Here is a 15,725-nt window from a genome sequence, read left to right on the forward strand (position 1 = left end):
TATTTCTTCTTTTCTTTTCCTGAGCAATAGTTATTTTATTGTGCTTATGTTTGTGTGTGTGTGTGTCTGTCTGTCTTGAAAAAGATGCGCGGCGCCCGGGTGGCTTAGTCGGTTAAGCATCCGACTCTTGATTGGCTCAGGTCATGATCTCACGGTTCGTGGGTTCGAGCCCCATGTCGGGCTCTGTGCTGACAGTGCAGAGCCTGCTGGGAACTCTCTCTCCTTTCTCTCTCCCACTCCCCATTCTTGCTCTCTCTCTCTCTCTCTCTCTCAAAATAAATAAATAAGCTTAAAAAAAAAGATGACAAGTTACTCCTGCCCTCACGCTTAGCGTTCATGGCCACGTGATGTAACGGGAGTCGGGCCTTCAAAGTGTCACCGGCGTGTTCTACACGGTAGGGGTGGGGCCGTGGGTGGGGGAGGGGTGCCTGGCCACTGGGGGAGGTCACAGAAGCTCAGGGGCAGGGGGGGCTGGAATCAATGCCAGGGCTCTGTCCCCAGGCTGTCACAAACCTGGCGGTGGCCGCTGAGCCTGACCCGAGACCTCACAGGTGGGGACAGGGCAGGTGCACACAGAGGCTCACCACACTGAACTTAACAGGGAGGGTGACAGGTCTTGGCTGCTGTGCCTACCTGTGTGGCCAGTCCCGCCCCCCCAGGGGCCGCCGAGGGAGAGCTGGGTGCTCCCACAGGGACCCCATGACCCCCAGAGGCCGGCAAGCTTCTTCCGGGCTGAGGGAGGCAGGGGGCCCGGGGTCCAGCTTCAGCTCTGCCCCGTCTGCCCTGCTCCTCACCTGAGGAATCAACCAGACCACGCTTCTCATGTTTCTGGGCATAAAGCCCCCGGAGAACCTGCCGAATAGTCTCTGAAAAGCCCCCAGAGAATAACCTGCTGAATAGCCCCACCCAGAGGCTCCGATTCAGCAGAACCGGGCAGAGGCCCAAGCAAAGCGGGGCTCGGGAGTAGGACCGCCCTGGGTCCCACACCCCCACCTCACCCAGCTGTGGGACCTTGGACAGACCCTTCCCCTCCCTGTGTCCTCATTGCACCTCGGAGATGGGACTGCTGTGCCGGTCAAGTGGGACGCAGGGAGGCCGCTCTCAGGCCCCTGGGAAACTCAGCTGCCCTGGGGCGTCGTCAGCGTCCGGCCCGCACGACCCCGTGGCCCGGCTGCAAGCTCCGTGGATGCCCTTCGTGATTCCAGGCTGGCGAGGCGGCCGGTGCTTGGCGCACGGGGAACCCATGAGTGTCTGCGATTCCTGCTTTTCCCCATGGGGACCGCTGTGGTGAAATCTCTCTAAAATAAGCCCGGGGAATGTCACAGCCGCGAGAGCCACGGCGCAGGTGACGGACGCGCGCCTGGAGCCCGTCCTCCTGGGTCACCATGACCTCGTAGCAGAGCTCCCGCCGGTCGCGCCGTTCCTCTGGCACTTCCCGAAAACCCGGGGGCCACCGCGGGCGTCTCGGCAGGAGGCCCCAGCCCTGACCCACTCACCCCAGCCTGCACTCCTTCCCACACGCCACAGAGGGCCCCCCCACCCGGCCCCCCGGGCCCCAGGCACACACCGGACCCGTCAGGAGAAGTGGGAGCCGGTTACTGTCAGTTTGGAACATTTCTGGAAAGACCGTCCTCGTTCTCTGATCTTTTCTCGTAGGACGTGAAAAGCAGCCTGCTTCCCTACTGGGCAGCATCAGGACTAATAACGAGCTAATTAATTAACCCTGCTCTCCGGCCCAGACAGACCCTCCGCCTCCGACCGCCCCCTTACGGGTAGGGTGCAGCCGCGGGGGACAAAGGCAAGAGCCACATAAACACAGCGGGCTCCAGAGGCGGAGGGGCGGCAGCCCAGGCCTGACCCGGTGACCCCCCAGCCTCATCGGAGACCCAGGCTCCCGCCTCAAGGCCTCAAGACGAACCCTGCAGCTCCGGCTCTCACGTAATCATTCCAAGGAACGAGAAGGAGAAAGTGAGCCTCTGGGGCTGCTCCCTGTGAGAGATCTTTCTGGAAAGGTCTCCCGGTGCTGCCTCTTTTGTCACATTGACCAGGACTTCGTTGTGCGGTCAAGGGAAGCCAGGACGCGTGGACGGTCACCTGGGGAAGGTGTCACCCCTAGCAGAGGCAAGGTCCTGTGGTCGTCTTGGGCGGGGGGCATTAGCTGCACCACCCACGCCCACCGCGCCCGCTTTCCCACCTCCCGGCGCTGCACCCACCGGGCTGCCCAGCCAGAAGCAGGGGGCGCCCCTGACTCCTCCCTTCCCTGCGCCCCCCACATCGAGGGGACAGCACACTCCAACAGCTCCACCTCCAGAACGGACCCCGAGCTGTCCCTTTTGCTCTGCTCCCCTCCTCCGTCCTCCGCAAGCCTCCACTGTGGTCTCCTCCAGCACCCACTCTGCTCCCTGCCATCCACCTCTGCTCAGGAGCAAAGTCTGACCGGGCCACCCCCTCCCTGCTCAAAACTCTCTGGTTTGGCATTGAAACCCCGGGGCCGTCAGGGGCCTCCGCAACCCACACCCCCGAGACCTAAGCACGCTGCCCACCTCTCTCCAGGCCTCTCCTGAGCTCCACCCGTGGCCGCCGCCTCTCCTGTTCCCCCAGCTCCGGGGCCCCCTTCCGTCCCAGGGCACCGGCATCTGCTCTTCCGGCTTGGGGTACCTTCTGTTCCAGCCTCTCGTGCACCCACATCAGTGTAAGGTCCCCCTGCCCTGATGCCAGATCTCGCCCAGCTCACCCAGACCCCGGCCACTCTCCAGCCCTGTTTTGTCTCCTCGCCACACTCATCACAACCTGGAAATACCTTTTGAAAAATTGAGTTGTGTCCTGGTACACGGTTGGACTCCGCCCACCAGAAGATCGCCACCCATGAGGGCAGCGAGCAGAGCTGGCCTTTCCTGGCTCACGGCCGTGGCCCCCAGGGCCACAGCAGGGCCTGACCCAGATTAAGTGCTCGGAAACAACTTGTGGGGATGACGGATGAGTGGATGAATGCGCGAAGGCCGTTTGAGGCACACTGGATGAGATCGGAACGGACAGCGGATGAAGTGTGGGGCAGGCCTGGGGGTAGTCAACCAGTGTCCCCTTTGGAAGAACAAAGCCGCGGGCAGAGGTGCTCGCAAGTCAGTGAACAGCAAACTGGTAAATAATGCATCTCGAGAGCGCGCTCTGAGAATTCTTCCCCGACCACGAAGCGGGGGCACCTAGGTGCAGCGTGGACTTTCTAGCATCTGGCTTCCGCCCAACCCAGAAGCACAGAAGAAAAGGGGCTCCTTCCCAGAATGACGAGATTGCACTGGACAACTTAATGGAAAATTCTCGGTTCCCGCTGAGGCATTAAATCGTTGGCTTCCACACGGAAGCCTCGTCGCCTGGGACAAGCCCTTGACAAACTGTTTCTTTATTTTTTCATGGAAATGTTATGGGCGAGGAAGATTAACCAGAAAGTTCTTCGCCCAACGACAGCATCGTCTGTGAGCCTGACTGATCAGCAGCCGCGGCCGGAAGGACGAGAGAGTCCGCAGACGGATGGTGCTTTGCGCGTGCGATTATAGTGAGTTATTAATTATGTGTTCGGTCTCAGCTTGAGTTACAAGTTGCTCATAGAGAAAGAGGGCTGTCTTCCTCTGCCTACGTGGCTCATCACTGCCTTCCACCTGGAAAAATAGAGCCTCCTGCCCGGAGATTCTCGAGTTCTCATGACTGAGGTTATTATATAACGAACGTTAAGCTCGGAGAGCTCTGATCTGGGTAGTCGGGTGCTCCAGGGATAAGGGCCGTTAGGGCTTTAGGTCACCCTGGGCACCCGTGAATGGAAGCCGGCATCCCCAATGTGTGCCATTAAGCCACTGACTTAAGCCACATTAAGCCACTGTGACTGGGCAGTCACAACACAGCTCAGGGTCGTGTCAGCCGGGTTAAGAAGTACCTCGGCCGTATTTGCCTGGAGAGTGACTCCAGATCTCCCCCTTAAAGCCCTCGCAGGTGGAAGGCAGGTGCTGGTCTGGGTGGGTGATGAACTTCCACGGCTCTGTATTTGGAGCGTGCCCTATTGCTACCATTTCTTTAACTACTTCCCAAGAAGATCAAAATACAGCCTTAAACCAGAAGCCTGTGAGATACAAAACAAAGCATGATTTTAGCTTTTGATGAAGATTTCAAGCGTTTTTTTTTTTTTGGAAGAGATAGCTCCCTTGAGACCCCCAGAAATGAGAGGGAAGGAAGCCCTTCGTTTCATGGCACGGCCCCAGCCGGTTTGTTGCAGAAATAACACATAGGCACGGCACGTCAGTGTTTGGACCTAGTGGGAACTCGGGAAACAGTCAGCAAGACTTGGGGGACTCAGGGCTCCGTGATGAATTTCCCTGCTTAGTTTCCTTAAAAAAAGGACAAACGTAGTTTTAACCTGCAACAATGTATTACATGCTCGTTTTGGGAAAGCAGAAAGCCACAGGAAGAACGCTTAGGGAAATAAATCCCATCCGTCACCCCATCACCCCAACCATGGATGCATGTGCGTCACTGTAAGTCCCGCTTTATGCATATCTATGCATAAGTGTGGGTAAAACTGGCACCATACTCCACGTACTATGGTGACTACGTCTCCCTGTTCAGTCGTATCATTGACAATATAATTTCTAAAGGCAGCACACGATTCCATGTTATATAACCAGATAATAATTAATTGGTTATTTCTGGATATTTGCATTGTTTAAAATTGGGTATCGTAATGAATGGCATGATGGATTTACCTTGTACACAGATCCTTTTTTTAATGTTTGTTTATTTTGAGAAAGGAGAGAGAGAGTGGGGGAGGGGCAGGGAGAGAGGGAGCCAGAGGATCCCAAGCAGACTCCACTCTCAGCTCAGAGCCCGATGCGGGGCCTGAACTCACAAACCGTGAGACTACGACCCGAGCCGAAACCAAAGCACGTGACTGACCGAGCCGCCCGGGTGCCCCAGGTTTTTTTTTTTTTTTAAAAAGAAGGGTTACTGTGGCCATGGAAAGAGACCCTCCAGATATCCTTCAAGAACATCTCGGCTGCCGTCTTCCTACCATCCTCATGCTTGCAAGATGGCTGCTGGAGTTCCAGCCATTGCGCCTGAGTTCTGAGCCAAAAGGGGAAGAGGTTAAGGGCAGAGGTCATCATAATGGGCGGAGGTGTGTCTCATAATGTCACACCTGGAAAATCCTGCTTACAACTTGGACTCACGGTGTGTGTTTTTAACGGGCGCGTTGCCTCCTTGAGCAAAAGCAGGGTTTGGTGGTAAGCGAGAAGGAGAGAGCGGATATGGGCCTGCATTTAGCATTCTCTGGCCCCCACCGTGAATCCACTTGCCGGAAGTCTCATAGCCAGTGGGAGGGTCCCTACCCAGCAGCTCCAACACGGGTTGAGAAAGGCATGACCCGGTGCTCCCTGAGGGCCTGGACCAGACCCCAGACTTGGTGAATGGTGTAACTCACCCACCGCTAAGCTTGACTCGGGCGCGAGCTTTTAGACTCGACCTGCCGGTGCCTGGTTCCGATGACACTGTCATCTCCGAACAGCCCGGAGTGTCACCTTTCTGGAGTAACTGTAGCCTCTTTTCATTGCATGCAACCGAAAATAACAAGAGATGACAGAAGAATCTGTTTGAAAGACAAGGGGGTCCCTTGGAACCGAAGGGCTGGAACTATAGCACGCACGACCGGAATCTGGGAACTGAACACGTTAAAAAACCCCTCTGTCCCTGTCTCTGCCCCCGCCTCTCTCTCTGCCCCCGCCTCTGTCTCCGTTTCACATTCTGCTCTGTTCTGAATAGTTGTTGCGTTTTTCCCTCTTTATCCCAGCTCAGAATTCTCAGAGAAGGATTCCGATTGCCTGTCTTAGATCAAATGTTCATCTCTGGACCAACGAACGGATTGTAGCCAGAGGAAGAGATTGTACGTTACGTGTATTATTGGTAATAATGTGTATGTTATTGATTAGGACTCAGACACGCAGAAATCTGCAAAATCAGATATTAACCAAATGATTCTTGTCATAATCGCAACGCAGTTGATTTAGAGAAGTCAACCACGACGTTTATGGCTTTACCCCATCTTATTTTGCAGTTTTTAAAAATGTCCCCGACGGCACCAGTCTTAGCGAATTCGACCTCATTTCCTCCCTGGGCGGGGCCAGTAGGGCAAGGCCATTGCCTTTCCCACAGAATTTTCTCTGAGTGCGAGTTCGGGGAGATTCTGCGTTCGCGGAGGGAGATGAGTTTTACATTCTCTCAAGCAAGAAGAATTTGTCCCGGGTGTGGAAAGTCGTTCGTCGTGGCCACAGGCATCTCAGGTCACACATTCAGGTGCAGAGTTATCTTTCTGGAACCGTCCCAGGTTGGGGTCCCCAGGAGGCAGACCCCAACACAGAGACCGTCTTGGGAGAGAAGGACAGGAAGTGAATGGAGACGCAGATGTGCAATGCTGTCCCGAGGACGGCCTCAGCCCCGCGTTCTGGAAGCCGTCCGGGGTGGGCGAGGGGGCCAGGCCTCTAGAACCCACGTCAGATCATCTCAGCGTTCGGGCCCCCCAGGAAGGAAGCTCTCTGGGGCTCAGGCCGTCACCAGAGAAGGCGGGGGGGTCTGTCTGCAGCTTGCAAGGAACGGGGGGCCAGGCCTCCCTCTGGAGGGGAGAGGGGAGGAGGCCTCGCAGCCTCTGCCACCAGTCACACCCCTTGGCTGCTGCGTTCATCTGCCTACTTCTGGGCCGACGTGTCCCTCCCACGTCCCCTCCGCCCCCTCGTGCCTCTGTTTCCTCCTGTGTACCGTGGGAATCACAACGAAAGTTGGGATTTTTGTGGGGTTAAAAATCAACAGGAGGCCCTCAGGATCGCGTCTGGTGCAGAGTGAGCTCTCTCCAGCCTTTGGTATTATTCTTATTACTTTGGATGTTGGGCTTAAACTCAACCGTTTCAGGGTCCCCCTCCCCCTTCCTTTTTCCCCTGGTCCCTGACAGTGTGTGACTAGGTTTCTCGCTTTGGTAAATCTGAGGTTTTAACATCGGCCCTACGTCCATATGTGGACACTCTCTTCTGGCCTGACCCGCGACAGCCTCATGCCGGACAACTAGGGACAGTCCCCAGGCCCTAGAGCCCATGAAAGCCACTCACACGGGCCAGCCCTAATCGTGCTCCCCCTGACAAGCCCATTCGTCCCTGTGGAGGCCTCCATAAAGGCTGCTGCCCACATCTGCCCCCTTCCTGCTGCTTCCTGAGGGCCCTGGTGCTCCCTGTGGCCCTGTTGGGGACTGGGAGTTAAAATCTTTTTTTTTAAGTATATTTATTTATTTTGAGAGGGAGCACACGAGCAGGGGAGGGGCAGAGAGAGAGGGAGGCATAGAGAATCCCAAGCAGGCTCTGTGCCATCAGCCCCGACGCGGGGCTCGATCTCACAACTGTGAGGTCATGACCTGAACCGAAAACCAAGAGTCAGACGCCCCTAAAAATCCGTCTTTTAAATGTTGGTTTTACCCTGCCTCAAATGTTCTAATGTGCGTATTTTAGAACAGCTGCTATAAACGGTCACGTCTTTCTGCTCCGACGTCACCGGGGGCCAGGCTGCGGCTCTGGGGCCCGCACCCTGCCGGGGCTCCACGAGGGGAGGGTCCCCGAACTTAGTGCATGCCCCAGGCGGGGTGGCGGAGGGAGGCAGGGCTCCGGGACCCAGGCTTCAGGCTCAGCTCCCGGCTTTCTGCCCCCCACCCCACCCCACCCACCCCGCTCACCCGACCCCCCCTACCCATTTCTTTCTAATCGGATCATGAAAGCAGCTATCGGCTCCTTCAGGAGCTTGCTTCTGACACTTGCCCGGGCCTTGCATTTGGGACAATGAAAACCTTCCTCTCTCAAACACTCCTGCTCTGCGATTCGAACAGCTTCGTTTTCCAAGACTTGTTTTCTCCGTCAGGAAATTCAAAAGCCCCCTCAGAAACCGAAGGCCAAGGATGTGACTGTTTCTTCTCGAATCTGGCATGGATGTGAGCCCATCTCCGTCCCCAAACGTAATAAGCTCAGAAAGGTCTTATCTGCACGAAAAATTACGCACGTGTGTGTGCATGCACGGATATACACACGTATCCATTAATACGTGGGTATGTTATTCTTCCGTCAAAAAAAAAAAAAAGAAAAAAATTTGCGTGAAGGCGGAATGTCAGCTTATGAGGCTCTTCAAAGAATACTTGTTCCCAAACTACTTAAGAAACACTCTAGAAACAATCAAGTCTTATTGTATTTAAGTCCTATGGATCAGAATTCCATTTCCATATCACCAAAAAAAAAAATAATGCTTCTTGTAACTAGGTGCCTCGTTCAAAATACACGTGCTGATGTGAAAGCTAAGGGGACGAAACCCCCTTGTAGGTTCTGTACCCGGGGGCCTGCAAACCAAGTCCCATGAACTGGAGAAAAAAGTTCCTTGTGCATATGGGGAAGGGAGGCTCACAGAAATGAACTGAATCCCCCCAAAGTGGTGGCCAGACCCGCAGACTTGGACAAAACCCACTTTAACAAGGGGCAGTACATTTGTGGAGAAGGGTTTCGAGCTCGTAGGGCAGCAAAGTGTGGGAAGGAAGGTAAATACAGAGGGCAACTCACGGGAGATAAGGGTGGTTTAGTAAAGTTCCTTCAAGTGCGCCAACTTGGTGCTGCCTTTGACCTGGGCTGAACCCTCGTCTGACCGCCATGCAAATGAGATTCCTCGGTGTCCAGCTGATGATGGCTGCGTGGGATATGGAGACGGTCCCGCGTCCCATCAGAGAGTGACAGGGAGAGACAGGCAGGGGGAGGAGGAGAGAGAGCCAGAACGAGGTCCCGGGGCTGTTGTGAGCACAGACTGACTGCGGACAAGAGACTACTGAATGGAAAGTAAACCCCGCTGAGCAAAGAGACATTTCATCGGAAAGGACGCCTGAGGGTTCTCACGATAGGGAGGACTCTGCCCGTGAGAGCAGCGGGCGTCTCGTGGGTTTGGGCACGTGGGCTTCTCTCTTATGGGAGGAGGCCCCCAAGGCTGGGAAGGATGGGGCTCAGAAGTGGCTCCGGGGAGACCCAGGGAGGGGAAGAGCCTGAACACAGGTTGACGAGCGGGCGTGTCGTTCGACTGGTCGGCGGGGAAAAGCCACTGGGCTGACCCCTGGTGAGACCAGCTGGGCCTTGGCAGGATCTGTGTCTGGCAGGTGGGGCGTCCGAGAGTCCAGACGAGTCGTGTGGGGACAGGGTCCTGTGCGGTAAGTCCTTTCCAGAAGGTGCAAGTCGGGGGGCACCTCCCAACCTGCGCTGTGTTCCAGGAGCTCGGGGGACGGTCACCGTTGCCGGCACGTGGGCATTCACGTTCACCCTCAGTGACACAAACGGGGTCACAAGACTGTTGACGTCACACACGCAGGTCCTTTGCAGTCACAGGTGTTTCTGTGCCCGCCAAGCCTCTAAACGCGTCTAGAGATCCGGGAACACGGGCCAGAGGCGCAAAGGGGAGGAAGCCTTCGAGGACGGAAGTCAGCAGCTCTTGAGACCCCCTAAGCCGTTTTTCTGGGCGTTTCGAAACTGCGAGAACCGGGCACGGAAAACCCACGTCAGAAAGCTCACTGCGTAGAACGCCCGGGCCCCTTGGCCTCCGGCTTCTTGCAGACGTCTGCTTGCTGGCCTTTCTGATCTGGGAAAATGCTGAGCGTATTTCTACATTAGAAGCTAAAGAAGAAGATCCGTTTTGAGCGGAGCACGAGCCTTCTAAGGGCGGAGGCTTTGGGACGTGCGCAGTGAGCTCAGGGCCTCTGCTGAGAAAGGCTTCACTGTGCTGGTTTCTCCTTCCCAGGAACAAAGCCTTTGAGATTTAGCTGAATTGGGTACATTTTTGGAAAGACGTTTCTCCCAGCCTGGATTTTTAAGGCCTATTTACGAGTCTGAAAGGAGTGGATTGTAAGATAATCTCTTCCAAATAGATCGTGGCCACAAAGACGAAGTCATCCCTTTTATCTAACGCCTCCCTCCCCCCGCCCCACTGCACCTTATTTGTAATCGTTTCTACCAGAAGTTGCCTTGGAGTCAGATTCTCCGCGAAACTGCTCGGCCGCCGTTTCCATTCTGACAGACGGTTGGGGCCTCACTGGTCTGTAGGGCGTGTCCTCTCTGACTCTGACCCCAAGTCCTGCCTGTGGCTTGACCCCACGACATCCCCACATCCGCGCCTGGGCCCCAGCACGGGGCCTGGCTCGCTGTTCCCGTAAATACTTCTCTACACGGCCAACAGGAAAACGGAGGGGCGCCGGGGTGGCACGTCGGTCGAGTGTCCAACTCCTGATTTTGGCTCAAGTCACCATCTCAACGATGTGAGTTGGAGCCCCGCGTTGGGCTCTGTGCTCACAGTGCAGAACCTGCTTGGGATTCGCGCTCTCCCCCCTCTCTCTCTGCCCCTCCCCTGCTCATACTCTCTCTCTCTCAAAATAAATAAACAAAAGAAACAGGATGAAATCACCCCCAGCGGGAAATGGGGAGGCTTCCCCGCTTCCTGCGAGGGATTCAGTTCTCCATCTAAGATCTGGAACCCTCTGATGACCAGACATGCAGAGGTCGGCTTTCCCTAACCTCACACCGTGGGTTCTACAACCTGCCTGGAGCAGGACTGAATGCACAGGGCGCTGCACTCCGGGCTGTTCATGCTGGTAACATGACCACACAAGACTTTTCCTCTAAATGCTGCTCGTAGAGCCTAAACCCTAGGCAAGAAGGTCGTTCGCTGTATCTTCTTTTTGACGTAAACTCTTCCTTTGGGCCAAACTGTGACTCACGGATCCCTTCAGAAAAGATTGCAATTTCCCAAGACCTTCCAACGTGAACGGTGACCTGCCTACGCGTCCAAGGCGATCACGAGAACGTTTAGAGTGGCTGGAATTACATATTCCCATTTAACCGTTTTATTGTGTCTTACAGGGTGGTGTTTCACCCAAGACGGGTGAACCTCTTAGGAGATTCGGGCGAAAACCCGTGTTCTTTGACTCAGAGCCTTTAATTTAGGAGCTGCGGGGTGTGAGGCACTAATCGATACTCTGCACTGGCTGAGGGCTTGTATGCAAATGACATCTTGGGGAGAAAAGGTGAGCTGTGTCTGGGTGGGTAAATTAAAACCTCGTGGGAAAGAAACACTTCTCTTGGCATTAAAAAGTACCCAGCGAGTAGTACAAAGTGGGATGCCCGAGGGGCGCCTGGGTGGCTCAGTCGGTTAAGCATCCGACTTCGGCTCAGGTTATGATCTCGTGGTTTGTGAGTTCGAGCCCCGCGTCGGGCTCTGTGCTGACAGCTCGGAGCCTGGAGCCTGTTTCAGATTCTGTGTCTCCCTCTCTCTCTCTGACTCTCCCCCGTTCATCCTCTGTCTCTCTCTCTGTCTCAAAAGTAAATAAACGTTAAAAATAATTTTTTTTTAAAAAAAAACAAAGTGGGATGCCCGAAGCAACGGCCGAGTCTGCAGCCAGAACAGTCAGAGGAAGGAGAGGCGCTGGGGACACGGGCCAGGTCCTGGGGCTTTTGTCGTGCTTGCCTTTTACTCTGGGGGAAGTACGTCTCGGCCCTGCCCTTGGAGTTTCAATTCTACGTGTGTAAACAAATCACCTTAAACATGAGGCAAATGTAACCCATGTGCTTAATTCTGGATTCACTTGTCAATACAAGGTCACGATCCAACCCCTTCCTAGAAGTTCGTTTTCAGCGAACTTCTGGTCCCTATTCAGATGGAGCATCGAAGACCCCAGGGGTCCCTCTCGGCGGCAGCCTGGATGGTTGAGAAGCTGCGGGCCTGGGAGCCTACACGCCCGAGAGCCGATGGCACTGGTCTGCCATGCAGCCCGGGCGCCACGAGTTTAAAAGCCAAAGCTCCGAACCACTGCTTCGACAAGTGGCCTGTCCCTGGGGCGCCTGGGTGGCTGTCAGTGAAGCGTCTGACTTCTGCTCCCGTCAGGATCTCACGGTTCAGCACCGTCAGTGTGGAGCCTGCTTGGGATTCTCTGTCTCCCTCTCCCTCTGTCCCTCCCCAATTTGTGCTCTCTCTCTCTCTCCCTCTCTCAAATAAGCAAACTTAAAAAAAAAAAAAGTGGCCTCTCCCATGAAGGCGGCTTGCCTGGAGGGGAGGTCTTTCCAGATGAGCCCCCTGACCCTCCCAGGACTTTGGGTCAGGAAGGAGAAGCGAGGGTGGGGCGTGGGGAGAGGCAAGAAAAGAGGAACTAGGGGGTGGGAGCAAGACACGGTCTGCGTCCTTCATCGGGGAAACGCGTAAGAGCTGCCCTCCCCACACGGCGGAAAGCTCGGGGTCAACACCAGGCAAGTCCCGCCACCAAGAGCCGCCCCCAGAGAGCCCACGTGGTCTGCGTCTGTAAGCCTTGAACACCTGTGAGGAAGCTTTCAGATCAGAAGGGCCCCGAGGCAGTGAGCTCTTCCAGAACAGGGTGGAAGGGCAAGGGGGGTGTTCAACGGGAAGCCAGCAGCGCCAGCTGTCGCGGGACCAGAGGCCGCGAGGAGGCAGCGCCCCTTGGCTCCCTCACACGATGCCTCCTTAAAATGCAGTTTCCCTCCGTATGTGAAGGCTGTCGTGTCTCAGCTCTATCTGGAGATTCACTCCTGGCGTCACTCAAGCCTGTGCGTCAGCAAATTTGAAAACGATACACAAAATGTTTAAGCGTAAAGTTGACTGAGTACGAAAGTAGAATCATCTGCCGTGTTTGTGGAAAAGCACCGTTTGTCGTCTGCGCTTCGGCATTAAAACAGCGATGGTGTTTGAAACCCCTCTTGATGAGGTTCTGGAGCGTTGGCACCTCTTGGGTGGGGGCTGGAGGCGGCGGGGGTGGGGGGCGGGCGGCGCTTTCTCGCAGAGCGCCGCACACAACGTGAACACACGGCAGCTGTCTCCCTGGGCTGATGGTGGCGCACTTTATTCGTTCAGAAACACGCCCGTCCCCAAAGTGCGTCCAGCTTGGGAGCATGTTTATCTAGGGACGCAAACCGATGGCGTTCAGGTACGGCGTGATCAAGCATCTACTGCAGCATTCCAACAGGGAATGGGTCCAAGCTTCCAAACAAGCAGAGTTTTCTAACCAGCAGCACCGCTGGGTGGCCCCTGAGCCGTCACGCGGCTCTCTCTAAGGGGCACTGCCAGTTCCAGATTCAGAGGGAGCCGCCTCGGGCTCGGCTTCTCCCTCGAGTCCCCTCCTTGCTGTGCCCCCAAGGAACCTCGGCCCCGGCAGGGTCACGAGTGCAAACCCCAGCCGTGAGGAGCGGCTGCCTTCCTGGCTCGGCTCTGAGCAAGGTGGACAGGGAGCGTCCAGAACCTGAACGTGTCCTTGCGTCCTGGATGGAGCCCCAGTCGAGGTGACTGCTTGCCCCCAGGTCTGCCGGCGTCTAGACCGACCAACGAAGCACCACGTGCCGTGGGCTCCCGAGGCTCAAGTCCCCACTGCTTTCTACCTCCCACCACGCGGTGGAACTCTCCACTCCCTTTGCTGCCACGGCACGTCCCCGGGAACGCAGTGACTCAAGACCCACCAGGGGCCGGTGTGGCCTCCAAAGGCGAGTAGGCACCGGTTCTGGGGACACCGTGCTGCTGCGGCAGGGACATCACACCAGTGACGGCTCCACTTGGCTAAACTCGCCATACTGGGTCTCCAAGGTGGGGTGTTGGGTAACGTCACCAGACGGCCGGTCCTGCCACGGGCTGGAAGCTTGTGACCCGCTGGGCCCCCACCCCTGGGTCCCTGACGCTGACCGCGACGACCCAGGCTCCATCTGGGGGTTGCTGGAGTGTCTTCCAGGCTGTGAGCACCGTGTACCCCGTCCCCTTGCTCCCGCTTTCTCAGGAGGAGCCTGCAGTGTGGACTGCCCGCTTTCCCAGGGGGAGCCTGCAGTGTGGACTGCCCGCTTTCCCAGGGGCAGCCTGCAGTGTGGACTGCCCGCTTTCCCAGGGCACATGCCCTGCCTCTCAGCTGTGGAACTGCTGAGCGAGCCGTGCTGCCGGGAGACTCACCCACGGCCCTGTGTCTGGTGTCCCAAGGAGCAAACCTCCCCGAGCCGGGGGCCCCGTGCACGTACCTGCCAGGACCCCTCTGTGCGGACGTGCGATTTTGCTTTTGCTTTTTTGAACAACGACGGGTCCTAAGTCATCAGAAGACCCACAGGGAAGCGTCTGTACTGGGTGGTTTGCAAATGAGGCCCTGTGGTACCTGGGGTCCCACGGCAGCTAACGTGGTCTCCTCCATCCCCCACCCCCCACCCCCATGAGCCCAGGAGCTGCCGCGTCTCCATCAGCACCGATCTGTAAACACATCCGGGATGTTATCTGGAAGCACAGACATCCGGATGCGGTTCTGCCTTATAACTGATGTTGTTTATCTAGGATTCCGATAAAACCGGTGTGACTTGTCCCGGGATGGACCCGGTGGCCCAGAGCTCTGTCTCTGGGTATCTGCCCGGGGCTGCGCATCTGGCGGCGGCCACAGGTGGGCGCGTGAGGGCACCAGGCGAGCGCCCTTAGTCCTGGATGCTTCCCTCGAGGGTCCTGATGAGGTTCTGATAGGTGCATCTCTCCGCCTGCCACGAGTGACGCGCTCTCACGTACTCCCTGCCGTTGGCCACGATTTCTCTCTCTAGTGCGGGGTCGCTGACCAGTCTCTTTGCCAGCTGCACAAACTCCTGCCGAGAGACGGGTGGGAGAGAGACAGGTGTAAGCAAACACACACACGTGCTGGGTGACCGTCCGGGGAAAGCTCACGGAGCCACCAACCATGCCTCCCCCCTCTCTTCCTTGGATTGCCGACAGCTGCTGTTTCCTTCCTCTGCAATGACTCTTAGGTCCACTCTCTGGTCCCTCGCTCATGAGTGTTGGCTGAGAGGTGACCTGGGTCCTGCTCCAGGATCTGAGCCCCACACGCTGTCCGATGCTACCCCTGGCCCATCGGTTTCCCACCGTGCTGGGCCTTCTTTCCTCTCTCCCGGACACAGAGCCTGTCTTCAGATGCTCTGCCGTGGGGGGAGAGTGCCAGGCTGCAGAGTCAGAGCTGGGCTCAAACCCTTCTGCAGGACCTAAGTGAGCTGTGTGCCTTTGGCCAAGCCAGTTAACTCTCTGAGTCTCACATTTACCCTCTCTTCAGGGTCAGTGGCACCAGATGGGTCAGCCCAACCCTGCCCCAGACTCCCCGGGTGAAGGAGGGAGAGGAGACTGATTGTCCTCGGTTTTCTGGGCTTTTCCTCCATTAACTAACTGTACTATCTATTGACGTTATCTGTTGGCACCCTCAGACAATCGTCACTAACGCAAGTGCGGTCCTGCTGACGGGTTTCGAATATCAAAGCCCTTCAAAACTGGAAAGAATTAGAATGATTATTTTTCGGTTGTTCAACAGTATTCAGAGAGAGGAGGGTCACACGCATACGTGTTAATACTGCATTTCAGCCAAGAGCCAAGTTCGTGAGCCAGGAGGCCTGCGTTTACCCTCACACCCCACCTCCAGATGGGGACGCTTCCTAACCTCTCTGTGCCTGTGTTTCCTCATCTGTAACTGAGGGACAATGACAGCATCTGCTTCGTGACATGCTTATGGGATTGAATGAGTCAGTACAGAGGGCCCCGGGCACAGCCCGGCACACGCTCGGCCATCACTGTCTCCAGGACTCCGGGAAGCCTGTGCAAATGCCAAGAAGACAGCCAGGACTCGGATTAACATACGATGC

At 56.3% G+C, this 15,725-nt stretch overlaps 1 protein-coding gene across 4 annotated transcripts in view; it reads right to left on the reverse strand.

The window, feature by feature from the left end:
- Nucleotides 1–12,909: 12,909 nt before the first annotated feature.
- Nucleotides 12,910–15,725, reverse strand: part of GLT1D1 (glycosyltransferase 1 domain containing 1) — a 93,022-nt gene continuing 90,206 nt past the window's right edge. For all 4 annotated transcript variants that reach the window (XM_045459613.1, XM_045459615.1, XM_045459611.1 and 1 more), the window contains one exon: nt 12,910–14,687. In XM_045459613.1, the coding sequence (XP_045315569.1) occupies nt 14,526–14,687 (162 nt within the window). In that variant the 3' untranslated portion in view covers nt 12,910–14,525. The remainder of the gene's footprint in view (nt 14,688–15,725) is intronic.

This window comes from Leopardus geoffroyi, chromosome D3 (genome assembly GCF_018350155.1).
Source record: "Leopardus geoffroyi isolate Oge1 chromosome D3, O.geoffroyi_Oge1_pat1.0, whole genome shotgun sequence".
Taxonomy (NCBI): Eukaryota; Metazoa; Chordata; class Mammalia; order Carnivora; family Felidae; genus Leopardus; species Leopardus geoffroyi.